The sequence below is a fragment of the Plecotus auritus genome (genome assembly GCF_963455305.1).
Source record: "Plecotus auritus genome assembly, chromosome: 1".
Taxonomy (NCBI): domain Eukaryota; kingdom Metazoa; phylum Chordata; class Mammalia; order Chiroptera; family Vespertilionidae; genus Plecotus; species Plecotus auritus.
The window spans coordinates 216,416,666-216,438,277 of NC_137770.1; the positions used below are offsets into that span (position 1 = coordinate 216,416,666).

The window sequence follows — 21,612 nt, forward strand, 5'->3', positions numbered from 1 at the left end:
TCAGGTGACTTGTACATTTGGGTGCTTCCTGATGGGCAGTACTTATCTGTTATATTATGCCCGCCCCCCCCCACCCCCCCCCCCCCCCCCCCACACACACACTCCCATGCACCATCTCCAATACCGAACGGGAAAGCCCCTGCAATGCCACAGAAAAAAAGCATCAGCCTTTACAGGCCCTCCAAAGTTAAGCAGCATCCCTGAAGTGACTGCCTTCCTTAAGGACTCTCCGTTTTCATGATTTTAGTGGCTAATTGGCGATTTGTGACCTCCTGTCCCCACTCCGTCTCCGCCCACGTGTCCTTTCGAAATCGCCCCTTTCCAGCCCAGCCTGGGAGACCCGGCGGTGATGCGCAAGGAGAAGGTCCCACCGGGGACGGCACCCGCCCAGCGCGATGGGGACCAGAGCGGGCAGGGAGAGGCGGCGGCGTGCCCTTTCGGGACAATCCAGAGGCCGCCCAGGTCGCGGGGAATCCCCACGCGCGGCCGGGTGCAGGGGCGGCGGAGCGCGCTGGCAGCCCCGCGGGCTCCCCCCTAACACACACACACCCGTCGCCAGGGCGCATGCGCAGGCTCCGGAGGGGGGGTGGGTAAAGGGGGAGGCGGCGGCGGCGGGAAGATGGCGGCAGCGGCGGCGGCGGCGGCCGAGCAGGTCTGAAACCCCCGCTGCGGCCGGAGGGCTGGAGGGGCAGGGGCGCCCGGATCCTGGCGGTGGGGCCGCCGTAGGGCTGACGGGTGGGGACCGGCTCGCGCGCGCGCGCGCGCGCGCGGGAGGACGGGGCTGGCGGGGCGGGGCGGGGCGGGAGGAGCTGTCCGCAGCCCGGGCTGCTGGCGGAGGCCAGCGGGACCCCGGGGGCTCCCGAGCCTCGAAGGCGAGCAAGCTGCCCGCGGCCTGGCGGGGCTGCCCCTCGGCTTCGGGGAGAGTCTGGAGGCAGCCGGGAGCCTGGCCAGGACGGGCCGCGCTCAGTCGCCAGCGAAGATGCGGGTAAAAATAACCTCAGCGCGCGGCGCCAGGCTGCCCGACGGCGGCCAAGAGGCGGTCAGCTGCTGCCGGCGTCCGCTGCTCGCTCCTGCACCCCCGATACGGATCTGCGGGCACCCAGGGTGCGCCTGCCGCTTTGGTTCTTGGAGCTTTAGTCACCAGCGTAAAACTGTCTCCTGTCCGGTTGTTTTTTTAAAAAATGCTTTATCAAGTATTTCCTGATCTGCATTGTAAACTGGGAACTTAGAATAGTTTCGAAGGCTATTTTCCCCTAAAAGCAAGATATACATATGAAAATGTGTATGTAAATTATACAGGGTGTCCAAAAAATATGTATACACACATTGAATAATTATTAATTCCAATGGGTTAAAGCTGAAAAGTGAGAATCATTAATTGAGCTGTGATCTGTTAAGTGTGTATACATTTTTTGGGGACAACCTTTATATAGGGTGATTTCTTACAACAAAATTCGTTTTCATGGTCACTTTTTCTTTTCATTAACTATTTCCTTTTAGGAAAAAAAACCCTATGATGTTTTTTAAGTCCCATTCTTAAACAGTGTTTAAAAAATAAATACGAGTCAAATAACCAACATTCTGTTTCTAGAAAACCTTTCTTTTTTTTTCTGGAAAGATTTTCGTAGGTAATTAACTGCTTTTAGGGACCTAATAGATATATGTCACTGGAAGAGGCGTTCTGAGGGATATAAAATACTGGAGACATGAAATCTGCCTTCTAGGAGCTTAAAGTCAAATTGCCTAGTAGGTGCAGAACAACCAGCCAAAGACAATAGGCAGGTCCCACTAACTATGTAGCAGGTCCTACTTGGGAGTCATCGTAGATCCCACCTTGTCCCATTCACATCCAGTCACTCACCAGGTCCTGTCAGTTCTGCCTTTGAACACCTCTACCCAGTCTCTTTCACCTCCAATGCTACAGCCCAGTCAAGCCCTCATTTGGGGCTGTTAGAGAAACCTGCTGTTGGTATCTTCAACTCTAAACTCTTCTAGTCCAGTTCAGCACTTTTTTGGTTGATTTTGCTTTAATGCAAATCTGATTTATCACTAACCTATTTTAAATTTTTGGTAGTTCCCCATCACCTATGGATAAAGTCCATCGTTCTTGACATAGTACTTATGTCCATTCATTTACTGGCCTCTAACCACATCTCTCACCTCTTTTTTTTCCCCCATTTCTGTACTTATCCTCTTTATCACACACTTAAAGCTAACAAAATTAGTTTGCCCAGAGATGACCTGAACTCAGAATCTCCATGCTGTTCCTTCTGCCTGGAACACCTTTCTCTGCACTTTTGCCTGGCGAACTCCTATTTATCCTTCACGATTCAACTGAGCCCCAACTGGTTTGGCTCAGTGGATAGAGTGTCGGCCTGTGGATTGAAGGGTCCCAGGTTCGATTCCAATCAAGGGCATGTACCTTGGTTGGGGGCACATCCCCAGTAGGGGGTGTGCAGGAGGCAGCTGATCGATGTTTCTCTCTCATTGATGTTTCTAACTATCCCTCTCCCTTCTTCTCTGTAAAAAAATCAATAAAATATATTTTTTTTAAAAGATTCAACTGAAACCTCAAGTATTCTTAAAAACCTTCAACTGATGCCCCTGCTTGCTGAGTAGTATTTCATCCCTCCTGTGTACCCGTGTGTGCCCTGCGCATTGCTCCACTAGGGCACTTGCCTTGTTGAACTGCAGTTGTTAGTGACCTTGACTATCTACCCTACTTGCTTGTAAGTTCATTGAGGGTAGGTGCTATGTCTTGCTTATTTTGCTGGTCTGAGCATCTGGCATATAGTCACTCTTCAGTAAATGTTAAATGCTTGCAGTGAATATAATAATGTACATGAATTAGCAGAGAAGACTAAAGAATGCATCCCAGCAGGGATAAATTTTGCCCTGCCTCTCTTTTATTTTTTATTTTTTTAAAATAAATCTTTATTCAGATTATTACAATTGTTTCTCCTTTTCCCCTCCATAGCTCCCCTCCACCCAGTTCCCACCCCACCTTCTGCCCTTACCTCCCCGCCACTGTCCTCATCCATAGGTGTATGATTTTTGTCCAGTCTCTTCCTGAACCCCCCCATACTCCTTTCCCCCTGAGAATTATCAGTCCACTCCCTTTCTATGTCCCTGATTCTATTATATTCACCAGATTATTCTGTTCCTCAGGTTTTTAATTCACTTGATTTTTAGATTCACTTGTTGATAGATATGTATTTGTTGTTCATAATTTTTCTCTTTACTTTTTTCTTCTTCCTCTTCTTTAAGAATACCTTTCAGCATTTCATATAATACTGGTTTGGTGGTGATGAACTCCTTTAGCTTTTTCTTATCTGTGAAGCTCTTTATCTGCCCTTCAATTCTGAATGATAGCTTTGCTGGGTAGAGTAATCTTGGTTGTAGGTTCTTGCTATTCATCACTTTGAAAATTTCTTGCCACTCCCGTCTGGCCTGCATAGTTTCTTTTTTTTTTTTTTTTTTAATATATTTTATTGATATTTTTACAGAGAGGAAGGGAGAGGGATAGAGAGCTAGAAACATCGATGAGAGAGAAACATTGATCGGCTGCCTCCTGCACACCTCCCACCGGGGATGTGCCCACAACCAAGGTACATGCCCCTGACTGGAATCGAACCCGGGACCCTTCAGTCCGCATGCCGATGCTCTATCCACTGAGCCAAACCGGTTTCGGCTGGCCTGCATAGTTTCTGTTGAGAAATCAGCTGACAATCGTATGGGTGCTCCCTTGTAGGTAATTAACTGTTTTTCTCTTGCTGCTTTTAATATTCTCTCTTTGTCTTTTGCTCTTGGCATTTTAATTATGATGTGTCTTGGTGTGGTCCTCTTTGGATTCCTTTTGTTTGGGGTTCTGTGTGCTTCCTGGAGTTGTAAGTCTATTTCTTTCACCAGGTGGGGGAAGTTTTCAGTCATTATTTCTTCAAATAGGTTTTCAGTATCTTGCTCTCTCTCTTCTTCTGGCACCCCCATAATTCTGATGTTGGTATGCTTGAAGTTGTCCCAGAGGCTTCTTACACTATCTTCAACTTTTTGGATTTTTTTTTCTTTTTGCTTTTTCGGTTGAGTGTTTTTTGCTTCTTTGTATTTCAATTCTTTGACTTGATTCTTGTGTTCCTCTAGTCTGTTGTTGGGTCTCTGTATAATATTTTTTATTTCAGTCAGTGTATGTTTAATTTCTAGTTTGTCCTTTTTCATATCTTCAAGGGTCTCATTATATTTATCGGCCTTTTCTAGGATATTCTTGAAAAGCCTTATAACCGTGGTTTTGAATTCTATATCCAGTTGTTTGTTTTCCTCCATTTCTTTCGTTTGTGATCTGTTTCTTTGACGCCACATTTTCACTGCTTCCCTGAGTTGGTAGGGTAGATTTGTGTGCTAGGTTTCCTATATGGCCCAGTGGGTCGGCCTTCCCAGTTAACCTGAGGTGGACACTCTTGGTGCACCCCTTTGTGGACTGTGTGTACAGCCTTGTTGTAGTTAAGTCTTGATTGTTGTTGGTATCACTGGGAGGAATTGACCTCCAGGCCAGTTGGCTGTAAGGATCAGCTGTGTCTACGCTGGGAGAAGTTCGGTGCTGGAGACAGCCTTATAGGATTAGACTTGCCAAATTGCAATAGCCTCTGTGCTCAGTTTGGATGGGGTGGAGTCTCAGGGCGGAGCAGACAGTCTTGGCTTCCAGTCAGCCTTTTTTTTTTTTTTATAATTTTTTAAATATATTTTATTGATTTTTTACAGAGAGGAAGAGAGAGGGATAGAGAGTTAGAAACATCGATGAGAGAGAGACATCGATCAGCTGCCTCCTGCACGCCCCCTACTGGGGATGTGCCCGCAACCTAGGTACATGCCCTTGACCGGAATCGAACCTGGGACCCTTCAGTCCGCAGGCCGACGCTCTATCCACTGAGCCAAACCGGTTAGGGCATCCAGTCAGCCTTGCCCTTGCGCGTGCATGCGCGCGCGCACCTTCAGACCTCTGCCTTCCCTGGCTCCCAAGTCTCCGCCCGAGAGTCCAGATTCCCCCCCACAAGAGCGTGGGTCCCCAGGGGCTTGCCTGGAACTGGGGTTCAGTGCAGTCAGAAGTGGGGTTCAGTGCAGTCAGAACTGGGGCTCAGTGCAGTCAGGAGCTTCTGACTCCCTTCCACTAGGGAAAGCCTGTGGCAACCTCTGTAGCCTTTGTGCGCACTGGCACGCGCGTGCCTTCAGACCTCTGCCTTCCCCGGCTCCCGAGTTTCCGCCCAAGAGTCCAGATTCCCCCCAGTAAGAGCGTGGGTCCCCAGGGGCTCGCCTGGAACTGGGGTTCAGTGCAGTCAGAATTGGGGTTCAGTGCAGTCAGGAACTTCCAACTCCCTTCTGCTAGGGAAAGCCTGTGGCAACCTCCGCAGCCTTTGTGCTCACTGGCGCGCGTGTCTCCAGACCCCCTGCCCGCCGGGGCTCCCCCGGGTCTCCCCCGGGTCTCCCCCGGGTCTCCGAGTCTCCGGGTGCCTTTCTCTCTACCTGACAGTCCAGACGCCCCCTGTATGAGCCTGGGTCCACGGGGTTTCACCCGGGACTGGGGTTCAGTGTAGTCAGAACTGGGGTTCAGTGCGGTCGGGGGCTTCCTTCCCCCTTCCGCCAGAGAAAGTCAGCCAGGCTCTCAGCCGCCCTTCCTCTCTGCGCGCACAAAGACCCTTTGCCGTACCTCCAATTCTCTGTGAGCTTTTCTCTTTCCTTCTAGTTGTAGAATTTTCACTCAGCCAGCTTTCCTGTGGTTCTGGATGGTGTCTGTTCTGTCTTTTAGTTGTAGTTTTGAAATGGTTGTGCGAGGCAGCAGTTTAGGTGCTTACCTATGCCGCCATCTTGGTTTCTCGCCCTGCCTCTCTTTTATGTAGATGATCATTCAAACTCTGACTAGGACTGAAATTGCCCACCTATCAGCACTGTCACAAGTGTCTGTGAAAATTAGAAGAAAGCACGTCTCCCTTAAGGCAGTTTACTACCTTCAGGAAAAAACTACCAACATGCATGTTCAAGGCTAAAATGTCTGCTGTGTCAGTGCACCCTCATAGATGTTGCACCGCATGCAGATATACAACCTACACAACTGTATCAGCATTCTGTTTTGTGATAAAATCCGTTAAGTAGATTGAATTATATTCTATTGAGCCTTCCTTACTGCTTCATGGAATTTAAAAAAATGTTATCTGCCACATTACTCTCAGTGATGATTCCTGTCTTTTTGCGTCAGCCCCCAACCAGCCTGCTACTACTCCTGACACATGGTAAGATTCCAGATGGCCTTGCCTGGAACATCCCTAGGAAAAAGAATGATTTCCCTTAGTGGTGTGAACCATTTCAATGAAGTCGGAGTCCACCCTTTAAGACTATTACTTTCTCCTGTACTCTGTATCACTTTCTTTCCTGCCTCCACAGGATCTTGTTTCCCACGTTACCCTGCTCTACTCAGACGTCTGCCTCTCTTGACATCTTTCCCTCTGCCGTCAAATATACAAGTGCTCCCCCAAATTGGGGAGGGGAAAGGTACTAACAAAAACAACAGAAGAAACACAGTTTTCCTCGGACAGTACATAATTCTTTAGATATAATCTTTCTTCTCCTTCCGGATTCGAAAATAGATGTAAACATGCTGACTTTTCACGACTATTCCCTACTTACCAATTTGCTATGCAGAGTTCATCTTTGAAGGTTGTGGAGGCACTTCCTGACAAAGCAAGTTCAGCAACTGTACATCCTGGGTTTTCTTGACATTTATCGTATTTCTTATTTTCCATTGTTCCTGCACACTTAAAGTCTCCCAGTACTATCTCCTTACTCTTGTTCTCTTCTCTTTATACTATTTTTTCACAATGAACTGATGTGGTCTCATAGATTTAACTTACCTCGAGGCTGAGAACTCTCAAATCTGTATCTCTAGTCCTAACGACCTAATATCCCATCCTTCCCATTGCATTTGAGGCATGTGGTTATTTTTCATTGAGTTCAAATGCAACATATGTGGAATCACCTCCCTCCTTCATTTCACGTATTTAACTAGTCACCATTTAGTAAACATGAGATTCTTTTTTTGAACCTGGCTACAAATTCAGTTAATTTTTCTCTCGAAGTATATTTTTTATCTATCCTTTTTCATTCCACTTTAGGTTAGGCCTTCATTACCACAGACCTCTATTCCTGCAACATCTCCCAACAGCCTGCTTCCTGGTAGTAGTACTTACTAACTCTCCTACCAACGCCAACACATTTAGCATCCTGAAACATGTCGTTCATGTTCAAAACTTCTAGAAACTCCCAGTTAAACAGCATAAAGACTAGAGTTTGTACCCAGCAGTCCAATAACTTTCACAACCTGCCCTACTTTTCCTACTTTATTCTCCCTGAATTGCCAGATCTGACCCACCCACTCCATCTGGTTTCCCTGACAATTCCAAGCCATCCTGTGTCTCCTCCCATTACACTCCACAGCATGTATTGCCTATACTATTGATTTTGGTCTCAGGTACTCGTTATATTCTTAAAAATCACTGAGGATCTCAAAGAGCTTTTGTCTACATGTGTTATATCCATTGATATTTACTGTATTAGAAAAACTGGAAAAATTTTTCAACACAGGAATATACAATGCACAATTTCATTAGCTGTTAGAGCAATGATGTCATCCCATATAATCACGGAGCCTATGGAAAATTCCTCTGTACATTCACGAGAGGCGAGTAAAAAAGGAAAAATAACATCTTAGTGTTATTTTGAAAATGGTTTTTACCCTCCAGACCAGGGGTCCTCAAACTTTTTAAACAGGGGGCAAGTTCACTGTCCCTCAGACCGTTGGAGGGCCGGACTATAGTTTAAAAAAAAAAAACTATGAACAAATTCCTATGCGCACTGCTGGCCCTGGACGCGTCGGCTGCTAAGCAGGACAGGCAGCGGCACCCGGAGGGCCGGATAAATGTCCTCAGCGGGCCGCATGTGGCCCGCGGGCCACAGTTTGAGGACCCCTGCTCCAGATCCTTCTAGGACTCCCCAGCTCATACTTTGAAAACTGCTGGTCTAGGATAATGTTAGTGTTAGCCCATTTTTGGCTTTGATAAATAACAAAGTCTGTCAGCCTTTCCAAATTCTTTTCATATAAATGAAAACATATATAATTTAAAATAATTATGAATCATTAATTAAAAGATTACCCACTGTAGAATGTATATATGTCAACTCTTCCCCCAAATGAGCTTCTTCACTAGAAGTAGGACTATTCAAAGCAGAGAGTGGAAATCTGTTGTCAGATAGTCACACTGAAAGTTCTTCCTGCCACCCCTCTAAGCATAATAATTAATGTCCTTTCTTGGAGCCTGGAACTCAATGTGATTTAAGTTTATTAGGGGAAAGTATATCACTGACCAATTGAGCTGTCTTTGGTTATGAATATGCACTTAATAAATAAATACATCAAAAGCTGTCCCAATGTGCTGTACTTTGTTTTAGCAAAGTTCCAATGGTCCTGTAAAGAAGTCCATGCGTGAGAAGGCTGTTGAGAGAAGGAATGTCAATAAAGAGCACAACAGTAACTTCAAAGCCGGATATATTCCAATTGATGAAGATCGCCTCCATAAAACGGGCTTGAGAGGGAGAAAGGGCAACTTGGCCATCTGTGTGATTATCCTCTTGTTTATCCTGGCCGTCATCAACTTAATTGTGAGTATGCAGTACTGAATATTCCTTTTTTAATTACCATGGGAATTTTGCTCTGTTTTTCAGTGAAATAATGGACTTTGTTTCTATAAGTTCTTTCAGGATCCTCTTACTTTCTGTTCCCCTACACATATTTTCATCCTCTATCTCTTACTGAGTTTTAATGAATATATCTATAATACTAAAAGAATAATATGCTAATTAGACCAGACGTCCTTCCTGATGAAGCCAGGGCCCGAGGGAAGCCAGCCCGGGTCCTGGGTGCCTGTGGGTGGCCGGAGGAGGGAAGCAGCCCAGGTCCTGAGTGTTTGCGGGCAGCCGGTGCCAGCAGCTGGGGGAAGGAAGGCCTACTCTTGCAGGAATTTTTGTGCATCAGGCCTCTAGTATATATATAAAACTTAGTGTACTGATATTGCCATGTATTCATTTTCTTAAAAAAAAAAAAAAGGTTCATGAATTCTTCCCTTTAAAGACTTAACTTTTAAAAGGGTAGAATCAACTCAATAGAAGAGACTTTGCCAGGATGATTTTATTGACTTCACCTCTCCTAAAAAATATAATCCTTCTACTTTCAGTCAACTTTTTCTGCATTTAGTATTGTCTCCTCAGCTAGATTTTTAAAATTATAAACCCTTGGATAGCAGTAAAAGGTTATATTTTATAGTCTTAAATCTCTGTTGTCAAAGAATGAAAGGATCTGGTAAGCTAGTTTACACTGAAGACACGGTATGTTGCCTTTCTAAAGATATTCCTTTTTTAAGGAAGAAGAATTTTAATCCAAGCTTGTAACTATGTGAGTGTTAAATTTTCAGAGAGTGATTATTGGTATACCTAAGACCGATCATGAACATGAACTTCAGCAGTTCTAAAGTGATTCCATTTATTTTTTACTTCAAATATTTCCAAGTCCTTTGTATTTATGTACACCTAAAAGATTTTGTGTCTAATTCTTCTTGTTTTGTTTTGTTAATCTTCACCCGAGGATATTTTTTCCATTGATTTTCAGAGAGAGTGGAAGGAAAAGGGATGGAAAGAGAGCAAAACATTGATGTGAGAGAGACTCATTGATCAGTTGCCTCCTACACCCGCCTCAAACTGGGCTGGGATCGAACCTACAACCCAGATACATGCCTTGGGGAACTGAACCCACAACCCTTCAGCATGCAGGTTAGTGCTCTAACCACGGAGCAACACAAGCTCTTTTTTATTTAAGTCAAGACTTAGCCCTGGCCAGCATTGCCCAGTGGTTAGAGCATTAGCCCAAGCATCAAAAGGGTATTAGGTTCAGTTCCCCATCAAGACACATACCTGGGTTGCAGGTTTAATCTCAGGTCGGGTCGGGGGAGAGAGGCAACCGATCAATGTGTCTCTCTTACATCAATGTGTTTTTTTTCTCTCTCTCTCTCTCTTTCTCTTCCCCACCTCCCTCCCTTCTGCTCTCTCTGAAAATCAATGGAAAAAATATCCTTGGGTGAGTGTTAACCAAAAAAGAAAAGAAAGAGCTAGTACTATAAATAGCTTTACTGGGAGCACATATTCCCAATTTATTTCAGTTCGTTAATTTATTTTATTGGAAACTTGTGATTAAGAAGGCAGGCTAAAGATATTTTCATCCTCTTTCTCTCTAAAAAGCCCATTCCAATGTGAAAATGTTAATATCTTGGAAGAAAGTGGGAGGCAACTGAAATCCTAAACATATATGAAGACAAAAAGGAGGAGGCATGGCAAATAACTTATCCAAGAAAAGAAACTACTGTGTGTGTTCAGGAGGGGTGGCAGGGTGTCTTGATGAAGTGCCTTGCAGAATCCTGAAAAGCTTCAGGAATAAGAAGTACAAGCAGGAGTGAGGCGAGAACTGAAAACGGAGCTTGTTTGAAAAATCTATAGAAGCCATGAGATTCCTAGCCCTCCTCTCCCAGCCAGCAATTAGACCACAACCCCTCCTAACCCCACAGAAGAATACCCTGAACCAGAGAGAGCCTCACTGCTTGAAGCTACTGCACTGAGGAGGGTAAGGATGGGTTTCTATACTGAAGGCAGGAGTCTGAACCCTGAGTACTGAGAGTCCCTTTCCCAGGCTCCCTTCTCCTCATCCTGCTCCTCCAGCTTCTGGCACCAGGCTTACATCCCCAAGGCAAGAGATAAAATAATCTTCTTTAGAGAAATTGAAGCACCTTGAGAAAAGACCTGAAGATGCTGACAGTTGGCAGGTCCCAATGAAAAGGCTACAGGAAGCCTGACAGTCACAAGCTGCACCCCACACACAGAACTTTTTATGGACTTTTTGCAACCTCACTGTTAAATATGAACACTGAACCTCCCGGGAGCGGTATTTTTTTTTAAGATTTTATAATTGAAAAGTGTTAGAGACCAAAACTATCCAAACCATGGGAAAAAGAGGAATTCAAGGAGATGGAGAAAGTGCAATGAATGACAAAAACTTAAATAAATAAAAAAACTAAAATATCTTCAGAGAAATGAGAGGATATTGCATCCATTGAACAAGGATAACATGCCATTAAAAAGGAGCAATTAAAGAATAAGGACAACTCATAGACATACACACATGAGTGGGTGGGTAAGTAGATGATTGATAGATAGATAGATAGATAGATAGATAGATAGATAGATAGATAGATAGATATTGGAAGATAAAGAAAAGGAACTCTTCCAGAAAGTTCAACAAAATTGAAGAATTAATCCAGGATCTGTATCATTCTGTTAATAGGAGTTAGTATCTTCAGAAAGAGAAGAGGAAACTCACTGGGGAGAATGTTCTCAAATAAATAAACCAAGAAAAGTTTCTAGAACAGATTGAAAGTACCATTCTGGGTCCAGCATAACACATAGAAAAGACTCACACCAAAGCCATCACTTTGAAACTGAAGAAAACCAGGAATAAAGAGGAGATGCTGAAATCTTCCAGAGGAGAAAGAAACAGGTTATTAATGTATAAGGAATATAAACCAGAGTGGCATCAGACCTCTCAAAAGTAGCACTGGAAGCTAGAAGGCAAGTAAGCAAGGGTCTTCAAAATTCAGAAACAATACAATGTCCAATCTAGAAACATCTACCAAGCTGGACCACCAGTCAAGTGTGAGGGATGATACAGATATTTTTAGCCATGCACACTCAAAAAAATTTCACTTCACATACATTCTAAGGAAGCCACGGGAGGATGTGCTCTACCAGAAGGAGGTACTAAGGCATGGAAGGTGAAAACGCCGATACAGGAAACTGGGTATCCACAGGGAGAAAGACAAAAGGGAGTTCCAGCATGAAAATGAAGGACAAGTTCATGATTACAGCTGTGCAGCAGGCCCAGAGGTGATAGTCCAGACTGGAGCAAGAAGATAGGGGTTCCAGAAAGATTCCTGAGAGAGAAAAATAGAACTTATAAATTATCTGGGAGGCTTGGACTCCTAGAACATTCTATTGAGAGACATTTGACAAATACTGGAGGGTTTGGAAAGATTTAGTCAGATTTTCAAAGAAACTAAGCAAAAGAAGGGAAGATAAGTATTAAACTCTCAGCGACACAAAGTATGAGAAAGGAATTGCTACCATATATGGTATTTGACTTAGCAGTGAATAATATTTATATGGTCATAATACTGAAAATACTAAACATGGATTTAACCAAAACTTGAGATTGAAGTTGGAGGAAAAGAAATATAAATGTGCTAAAATTCTCACCTATTGAAATAGAATATCAATAGATAAAACCTAAACTTGATGAGAGAAGAAATAATGCACAAATATTATGTTTAAATGTGAAGATAAATTCTAGACAAAATAGATAAAATTGTTGAAAGTGGTTGTCATTTGGATGAGATAGAAGGGGTAGAAGAACTAAACTGCTCTGTGTCTATTATAGACCTTTTAGTACTTTTTGACCATCAGCTATTTGCATATAATATCCTGATAGAAATTAAATGATTTTTTTATAAGTGGAAAACCAACTGATATGTTCATCTCACTGATGAAACAGTTTATTTAAGAAGTTTTATCCTTTGGCGATGATCTTTTCTGTTTGTTTTCCAAGTATGTTAAGTGTTTGCTTCCTGTTAAAAGCCGGCTTGTTTTCTTTTTTAGATAACACTTGTTATCTGGTCTGTGATTCGCATTGGACCAAATGGCTGTGACAGCATGGAGTTTCATGAAAGTGGCCTGCTTCGATTTAAGCAAGTATCTGACATGGGCGTTATCCACCCTCTTTATAAGAGCACAGTAGGAGGAAGGCGAAATGAAAATTTGGTCATCACTGGCAACAACCAGCCTGTAAGTTATCAGACTTAATTGAGGGACATGAGAGAAAAATTCATAAATATATTTAATAATATTGTTGGTCTTTAATCTATTAATGTTAAATGCTTTCTTAATATTCTAGATTTTGTTCCATTGTAGCATGTTCTGTGATAGATATATTACCATAAGAATACATAGTTTACTCCTGTCTTCTCCATACAGGAACACCATCCTTAAAAAGTCCCTTTCCTGCTCAGCCAGTGTGGCTCAGTGATTGAGTATTAACCCATGAACTAGGAGGTCATGGATCGATTCCCTTGCAGGGAACCTGCCCAGGTTGTGGGCTCAATCCCCAGTAGGGGGCATGCAGGAGGCAGCCAATCAATGATTCTTTCTCACCATTGATGTTTCTGTCCCTCTCTCCCTCTTCCTCTCTCTGAAATCAATAAAAGAACATTTTTTAGAAAAGTGCCTTTTCTGGTTAGGATACTCTCTACTTTCTGGGAGTTTAGAAGAGAATATGCCAATCTAGTCAGTGGTAGCCCATGCCGAGGGGCTGCTATAGCAAAGGTTCTTAACCACATAGAACCTCAAGGTACCCTTACCTTCCGTGCCCATCACAGGCTTAGTCCCAAGTATTTGTGCAGCGCAGTATAAGCAAATAAATGCATAAGCCCTTGTTTTTGTGTTTTGTTTTGTTGGGTGTGTTTTTGGGGGTGAGATTATACTTTTTCTAAATTATTTCAGTTTATTTTTTTTTCTTTTAATTGAGTTTATTAGGGTGACAGTGGTTAACAAAATTATGCAGGTTTCAGGCGGGCAGTTCTACCATGCATCATATGTGCATTTTATTGTGTGTTCACCACCACAGTAAGCCTCGTTTTAAAGAATTTTTGAGACTAAACTAATTTCAAATATTTTAACTGTGTCTGTCTGTCACAGACAGACACAGTTAAAATATTTGAAATTAGTCTGTTATTATAGAGTGTTTTTATAATGTTCTTGATGAATTTTGGATGCAGTCTTCTTTGAAAACATATTCATGATAAAGTGTTTTTCTGAAGATTGTTTTTCAGCAAGGGACAACAAAACTCAGTGTCGAAAAGAACAAAACTTCTATTACAAGTGACATTGGTATGCAGTTTTTCGACCCAAGGACTCAAAATATTTTATTCAGCACAGACTATGAAACTCATGAGTTTCATTTGCCAAGTGGAGTGAAAAGTTTGAATGTTCAAAAAGCATCTACTGAAAGGGTATGATTTATTTTCTTTGCTTTATTAATGGAAGAGAGTTACTGTCCAAAGCAGCGATGTTCAACTTTTTTCATCTTATGACACACAAACTAATTACTAAAATTCTGCAGCACACCAAAAAATATATTTTCTGCCGATTTGACCAAAAAATAGGTATAATTTTGATTCATTCCCATCAGACAGCTATTATTGTGTTGGCTAATGTCATTTTTTTATTTGACAATATAAGGGAAAAGAGGTTAGTGCCCCTGGCTAAATAGTTGGGTATTGCATGTTTTAAAGATTCGTGCGACACACGGTTGAAAATCGCTGGTCTAAAGGTACAAATTGTGAGGGGAGTTTTACTATTTTATGTGGCATGAAAGAAATTCCAGAACAATGAAAAGGATAAAGTCTAGATTTGTCATTACCTAGCTTATGTGATCATTATCAAGTCATAGCTTTACCTCAACACCTGTAAAACATGAATGAAAACACTTGCCTTTCATATTTCATGGTAAACTCCTATTCCTCTGTCTCTGATAATATTCACTTTAACTTAGTAACTGTTTTCACTGCTTTTTTTAAATTTTCAGATTACAAGCAATGCCACTAGTGATTTAAATATAAAAGTTGATGGACATGCTATAGTGCGTGGAAATGAAGGAGTTTTCATTATGGGCAAAACCATTGAATTTCACATGGGTGGTAATATGGAGTTAAAAGCAGTGAGTATTTTTTAAGAATTTAAGAGAATTATAAGGTTCTTGGGTATATATAAATCCACATGTGGAATAGTGTACAATTATTAAAAATGGTAATGTAGTTGTATATTTTTTGACATGGAAAGATGTTCAAAATGGATTATGAAGTGAAAGTTATAAGACAATTTGTGAAATACCTCATTTTTACATTTCAAAACATGTATAATTATAAAATTTGTAAGGGGATGCCAAATGTCACAATAGTTAGCTATGGGTAGCAGGATAACAGATGACTTTTATTTTTATTTTATTTCTGCTTGCCTGTCATTTTCTTTAAAAAAATGTATATGATGATGCCTATATTATTTTAAAAGATAAAAACAAAAACCAAACAACACCAACAACAAAAACTTACAAAAGAGAATTCTGAAAGATCAAATTAAGTACCTATTCTCTGAAGTTGGGTTTCTTTTCAGTTAAAGATTTTTCATATCCCTTCCTCAGTTTTATATCCAGTGTCATGAAAATCAATTAGCAAACGTATAAAATGTTTTTTTATTTATACATCCATTATTATTTCTAAGGGAAAAAGGTTTCCCTTTATTCTAGCTGTGGAAATGAGATTTTCTTTGTGCTTTACAGATTATATCTGAATTTTAATAGGTAAATATTTCATAAGGGAGCAATAAGTCTGAAAATGTTTTACCTGCTCACAATTCTGGTTAAAGCATATTTATTCAAAACTAGAGGCCCGGTGCAAGAATTCATGCACCAATGGGGTCCCTCGGCCTGGCCTGCAGGATTGGGCCAAAACCAGCTCTCTGACATCCCCCGAAGGGTCCTGGATTGTGAGAGGGCACAGGCCAGGCTGAGGGACCCCACCAGTGCACGAGCAATTGGGGCCAGGGAGGGATGCGGGAGGTTGGCCAGCGGGGAGGAACCAAGGGAGGGCTCCAGGGTGTGTCCGGCCGGACCCCAGCAGCAAGCTAACCTACCAGTCAGGACGTCTGCCCCCTGGTGGTCAGTGCACGTTATAGTGAGTGGTTGAGCGGCCTTAACATATCATTAGCATATTACACTTTGATTGGTTGAATGGACCACCGGACACTTAGCATATTAGGCTTTTATTATATAGGATGTCTTTGGGCACCTGCTATATGTTAATTAATTCAAGCTAATTAACTTTTTTTTACCAAGCACTAAATGACAAAAGTGAACTTAAACCTAAGGACTTATAAAATAATTCTTTCCTTTATTTAAATTTAATCTCATAGTTCTTAGAAAAAATAAACTTTAAAAAAGTTAGTTCTTTCACCTTCATAAACAGCTTTTCTCCCCTAAAGCACATATTCCAATCTCTGAATTAAAAAGATGGACATAAAATGTGATTCTTCCCAAAAATTCAATAGCAATACAGGGTATTTTTTACATTCCTCTAAACGAATAGTGTTGAAGAATGGTCACAGTGGGGCCATTGTTCTCTGCACTAGAAACTCAAAGAAGCAATAGGTGTGATAGATTTGTACCTAACCATTAGCAAGTGACCTAAGTCTTTTATTTTTTCCTACCTGGAAATCCTACCTGTTGTTAATATGACAATTATTAAAATAATTTGTAATATACATACACACATATCTGTTTTTCCACAGTTAAAGAAATAAAGGCCAATATTGAAAAGATAATTAGCTTTGTAATTTAGTTAATAATAGTGGTTAGTTTTAAGTGTATAGCTAATAATTACAAAGAATTTTATAAAACTGCTTTTAAAAAATAACTGCACTAGCAATTTTAAGAAAATAAAATTAAATGACCACACGATGGCAGCATTGGAACAAAATTGGACTATATTTAGGCCATATACTATCACTTCCTGATCAATGAGCCATTTTCATTACTTCATAACCAACTTTCTCTCATTGCTTTAAATACCTTCTATAAGTTGATGATTCTCAAATTCCTGCTTTAATCTTTCCTTTGAACTAAGATTCACATATCCAACTACTTTCTGTACTTTAATATCTAATAGGCATTTCAAACACAACAAGACTAAAGTATTGATATCGTCCCTCCCTCCCCAAACATGTATTTCTTTCAAGGTTCCCAAGTGGTACCTGTCAGTCCATCAGCAAAGCCTTCAGGCTGTGCCGCCACCACCACCACCACCACCACCACCACCAGTTTCCTGCCTGCACTGTTGAACAGCCCCCTACGGGTCCCTGCCTCCTCTTTCGCCCTGTAGTCAGTTCTCTATACAGCAGCCAGAGTGATCCTTTTCAAAAGATCATACCACTTCCCTATTCAGAACCCTACAAATGGCTTCCCCTCTAGTTCAGAATAAGATCCAAAGCCCATTCCTCGGCCTTACATGTGTGGCCCCCAGTTATTTCTTTGACTCATCTCTTACCGATGTACTCCCCCAGTCTCTGTGCTTCAGCCACACCGGCTGCCTGCTTGTTCCTGAACCCCAGGCACATCTTCCTCCTGGAGCCTTCGGTGTATCATTTCCTCTGCCTGGAGTGCCCTTCCCCATTAACCCACATGGCTCACTCCTTCACATGACCCAGTTCCCTTTGGACTTTGACCTCCTCAGAGAGGCCTTCCCCAACCACCTGTGTAAAATGGAACCCTGCCTGGTCACTCTCTCTCTACGTACCCTGACTGACTTTTCTCAGATGATGTCCTATTAGTTTTCCCTGTTCATGTGTTTATTGTCTGTCCCTCCCCATTTAAATGCTGCAGGAAAACTTGGACTCTGCCTGTCTGTTGGCTCCTGTATCCCCAGCACCTAGAATAGTGTCTAACACAGAGTAGACATTTAATAATTATTTGTTGAATGAATGAAAAGAAGAAAAGGAAACAGAGAGCAAAGAAGGGAGATAGAAAGGGCCGATAATACAAGCAAGTTCCTGGACCTGAAGAAGAGCCCTCCAGGCAGTTCCTTGGAGTGCCTGGTCTGCAAAAGTATACGGCTTGAATCTTCATCTGTGTGATGGAAAAACAGTGGAAATTAAAGTTAATTTTCTCTAGGGGAAAATTCTTATCATCATCAGAAACTTACCAAGCAATAACTGTGAAAACTCTCTCAGGAAGTAAACAAAATGGTCTGAGACCTTATCAACATCAGCCTCGTCTCGCACTTAGGAATTCTGATGTAATTTTAACTAGTTGAGAAGTAAATTGTGTAACGGTGTATTGGTATACGTTGTAAACGATTACTAAGAGGCCACTGGTTGAATCTTGACATTAGTTTTGGTTTCTTTGTTGTCGTTTTGGTCATGACTTCCCTCTTTCTTGCTGCCTTCTTTACTTGTTAATATTCCAGTAAGTTTTGTTTATTAAACCTGTTGTATCCCCGTTTGTGGAGGTAAATAGGTCTTGTTATTACTCTCCTCCTAGGAAAACAGCATCATCCTAAATGGATCCGTGATGGTTAGCACCACTCGCCTGCCTACTTCCTCCAGTGGGGACCAGTTCGGTGCTGGGGAGTGGGTGCGCTACAAGCTCTGCATGTGCGCCGACGGGACTCTCTTCAAAGTGCAAGTGACAGGCCAGAACATGGGCTGCCAAGTCTCAGACCACCCCTGTGGAAATACTCACTAGAAGAACCGGAGCGGTCTTCAACACGTTCAGATCGTGACTTGACTTTTTTTTAAGAGTATGCATGCAATTATGTTTTTACAGAGTTTGTGATACTGGTAATTATTTTATCTGCAGAGCACTACTGTATCTATTATACAATCTCCATATTTAAAACAGTCTCAGAGAGCCTAAATTTAATACACCTTTCATTAAGTTGCACTGATCTTCAAGTTAACGTTTTCTAAAATATCAGAAGTGAATAAAATCCAAAATTTTTAAAAGTGTTTTTAAAACTCCACTATTCCTTGTCTAAAAGATGAAGGGCTGAAGCAACTGTTAGATTCAATGTAAGTAAGCTTTTGGTAACTAATGGGCATAGACCCCCTTGAGATGTTTAAAAGGTCCACTGTCAATAAATGTTACATGCTCTCTTTTGGCTTCTAAGAGGCAAGACAGGTTTTTAGTGCATTAACTTTCAGCCACATTCTAACTGCACATATATGAGGTAGAAAAAGACTGTGGTTCCTTAGTTTGCACCAGGAAGAAAACACTCTGTAATAGAATGTTTACTTGTTAAATATTAATAAATATTAACTGTTCACCATGTGGTAGAAATTAAAATACCATGCTAGCTTTAACTTTCAGATAATGATGACAGTTGTCATTCATGGAGTGTCTTACACATCCTAGGCCAGGGGTCCTCAAACTTTTTAAACAGGGAGCCAGTTCACTGTCCCTCAGACTATTGGAGGGCCGGACTATAGTTTAAAAAAAAACTATGAACAAATTCCTATGTGCACTGCGGCCTGGGACGAGTTGGCTGCTAAGCAAGACAGGCAGCGGCACCCGGCGGGCCGGATAAATGTCCTCGGCGGGCTGCATGTGGCCCGCGGGCTGTAGTTTGAGGACCCCTGGGCTAGGCATTGTCTAGGCGTTGCATGTGTACTCTCTAATTCTCACTCGAGCTCTGTAAGTAGACATTATTGTCCCAGTTTTTACCATAAGGAAATTGAGGATCAGAAAGTTAAGAAACTTGCCTGATCTCACAGTTACTGATTGGTAAGAAAATAGCATAGTTGGGATTCAAACCTAGATACACTACATCCAAATACCTTGTTATTTTCACTTAATGCATTGGTTTCAATTATTTAAAACTCTACAAAGATGAACAAAGACAAATTCAGACTTACAGATCAGAATCAAATCAACTTTAGAAAATAAACTTTAAAAAAATAAATCAAGCAGGTATACTTACTCTGGTTAAAAAAACAGTCAGCCTCGTGTTTAAAAAAAAAAAAAAGAAAAGAAAAAAAGGCCAATCCCTTCAGATTTTAAACTCTCCTAAGCCAATTTCAAAATTTCAAATTGTCCTGGTTATGGGTTACCCAGTTTACTGACTGGTGGGCCGTGGCGCACTGGAGTACCTGAATTGGGGAAAATGGCTGCCGAACACTTATCCCCTCAGCCCCCAGTGCAGCACAGCAAGAAGTGGCAAGTTCTGTCCAGGAATGGCTGGTAGGTTCACCCCAGTGTGCACCATATAATTACTACCCCTTTTCATGTGTGCTACGCCTTGAAAAAAGTTGGGATGCACTGGACTAAGGGTGCAATGCAGAAAATAATACACGTCAGTTTTTAAGTATGAGAATTGATCTCTGTTCTAACATCACCATCCCACTGTAATGATTTTCAACCCTCAAGTCAGTGATTCTTAATGTATTTTCTATTCAACTTGAAAGGCACTCTCTGGTATTATTAAGACATGCACAGTATCAGGGACAGAGACTTTGAAGCAGTGTGCTGTAAGGAGGCAGTAGTGATAAATCTTTGGCCCCAGCCTGCTTTCTGGCATGGACACTTTGAGCTGTGTGGATAGGAAAATCAATACAAAAACAATTTGCATTCAGTATGTTACAGTTCTCTCTGATAGAACAACCAAATGCCTTGGAGATTATGAGTAGTGTACTAAAGTATACTGAAATAGAAACTGACTTGCTATACAATACTGAGTGCAGTTTTTAAATGAAGAAGAAAGAGAATGAAATTTTTGACCTCTGGGTATTATAGTTGCAGTGATATTCAGAACCTATTTTAATATATTCAGTACCAATTAACATCTGAGTGATATTCAAGAAAAAATCATTGAAATTTTCATTCAGATATTTAGTATATTTTTAAGTTTTACATTCATCACTTGTCTGCTTTATTTAGATTTGTTTTGAATATTTCTTTAAATATTTTTACAAAAACTACAAAACACTATCTTAACAATGTTTTATTTATTGAATATAATTCATGAAATCTACTTTTGCTCCTCTTTGAGAAATACTTCTGTTTTTGATACATCTCCATTAAGTACTTTTGACATTAGAGGATATTTTGATGCTTTACAGAACTGATTGTTAAGGTAACAGGTACAGTATTTGAGGACACTTTGAAGGTCGTCCTTGCCTTTTCACTAAAATGTAGAGTGGAAGATTCACGGAGAGCAGATCAAGAACAAACCAGCCTTTTTACCTGTGACCTATTTTGCATTAACAGTAAAGCTTCAGCTACTCATTCTCACCACCAGATGGTATTTTTCTATAAACTGAAATGTTAACGTTCCTCTTTCTACCAGCTGTTCCTCCCCCACGCCGAGCACTGCTGTGACTAGCAGCAGGCTGGGGTAGGTGGCTAGTGCAGTACTTCAGAGCTGGATTTCAGTGGTCAGGGGGACACATGACATAAAAGCAAGATACTTTAGAGCAAGTAGGAAAATACAAAACGACCAAGTATGATCTGTAATACTTAAAATATACTTATTTGTATTCTTTTGCATTGTAAAACAATATTTGTGTAATAACTTTGATGATGAAAGGTGGAAGTTCTACCTAGTTTTGAATGAGTTTTCTTAAGAGGGTAAGGATGTTCTGGTGCTAAACTTGACATAAAGGAGACCATTGATAAGCTGATAATTTTAGCAATCTTTTTAAAAGTGCTGCAGGCGCAAAGATGACAAGTTATGCCAAACAAAAATAAACCTGTAAATCTGATTCAGATTGCTAACTTTGAGTTTGAGTTCAGATTGTAACAACTACTAATGACCTCTGTTTACAATAAAGATTCTGTCAACTGTTTGCTGTTAATTTTTTAATGGTTAAAATATTATC

At 41.4% G+C, this 21,612-nt stretch overlaps 1 protein-coding gene across 1 annotated transcript; it reads left to right on the plus strand.

Moving 5' to 3' along the window:
* Positions 1-564: 564 nt before the first annotated feature.
* SGCB (sarcoglycan beta) lies at positions 565-21,579 on the plus strand. Its single transcript, XM_080676533.1, has 6 exons — positions 565-652; positions 8,488-8,697; positions 12,790-12,975; positions 14,007-14,198; positions 14,774-14,905; positions 18,278-21,579. Exons 1-6 carry the CDS (start codon positions 620-622, stop codon positions 18,479-18,481), a joined length of 957 nt encoding a protein of 318 aa, XP_080532659.1. The 5' UTR covers positions 565-619; the 3' UTR covers positions 18,482-21,579.
* Positions 21,580-21,612: the final 33 nt, after the last annotated feature.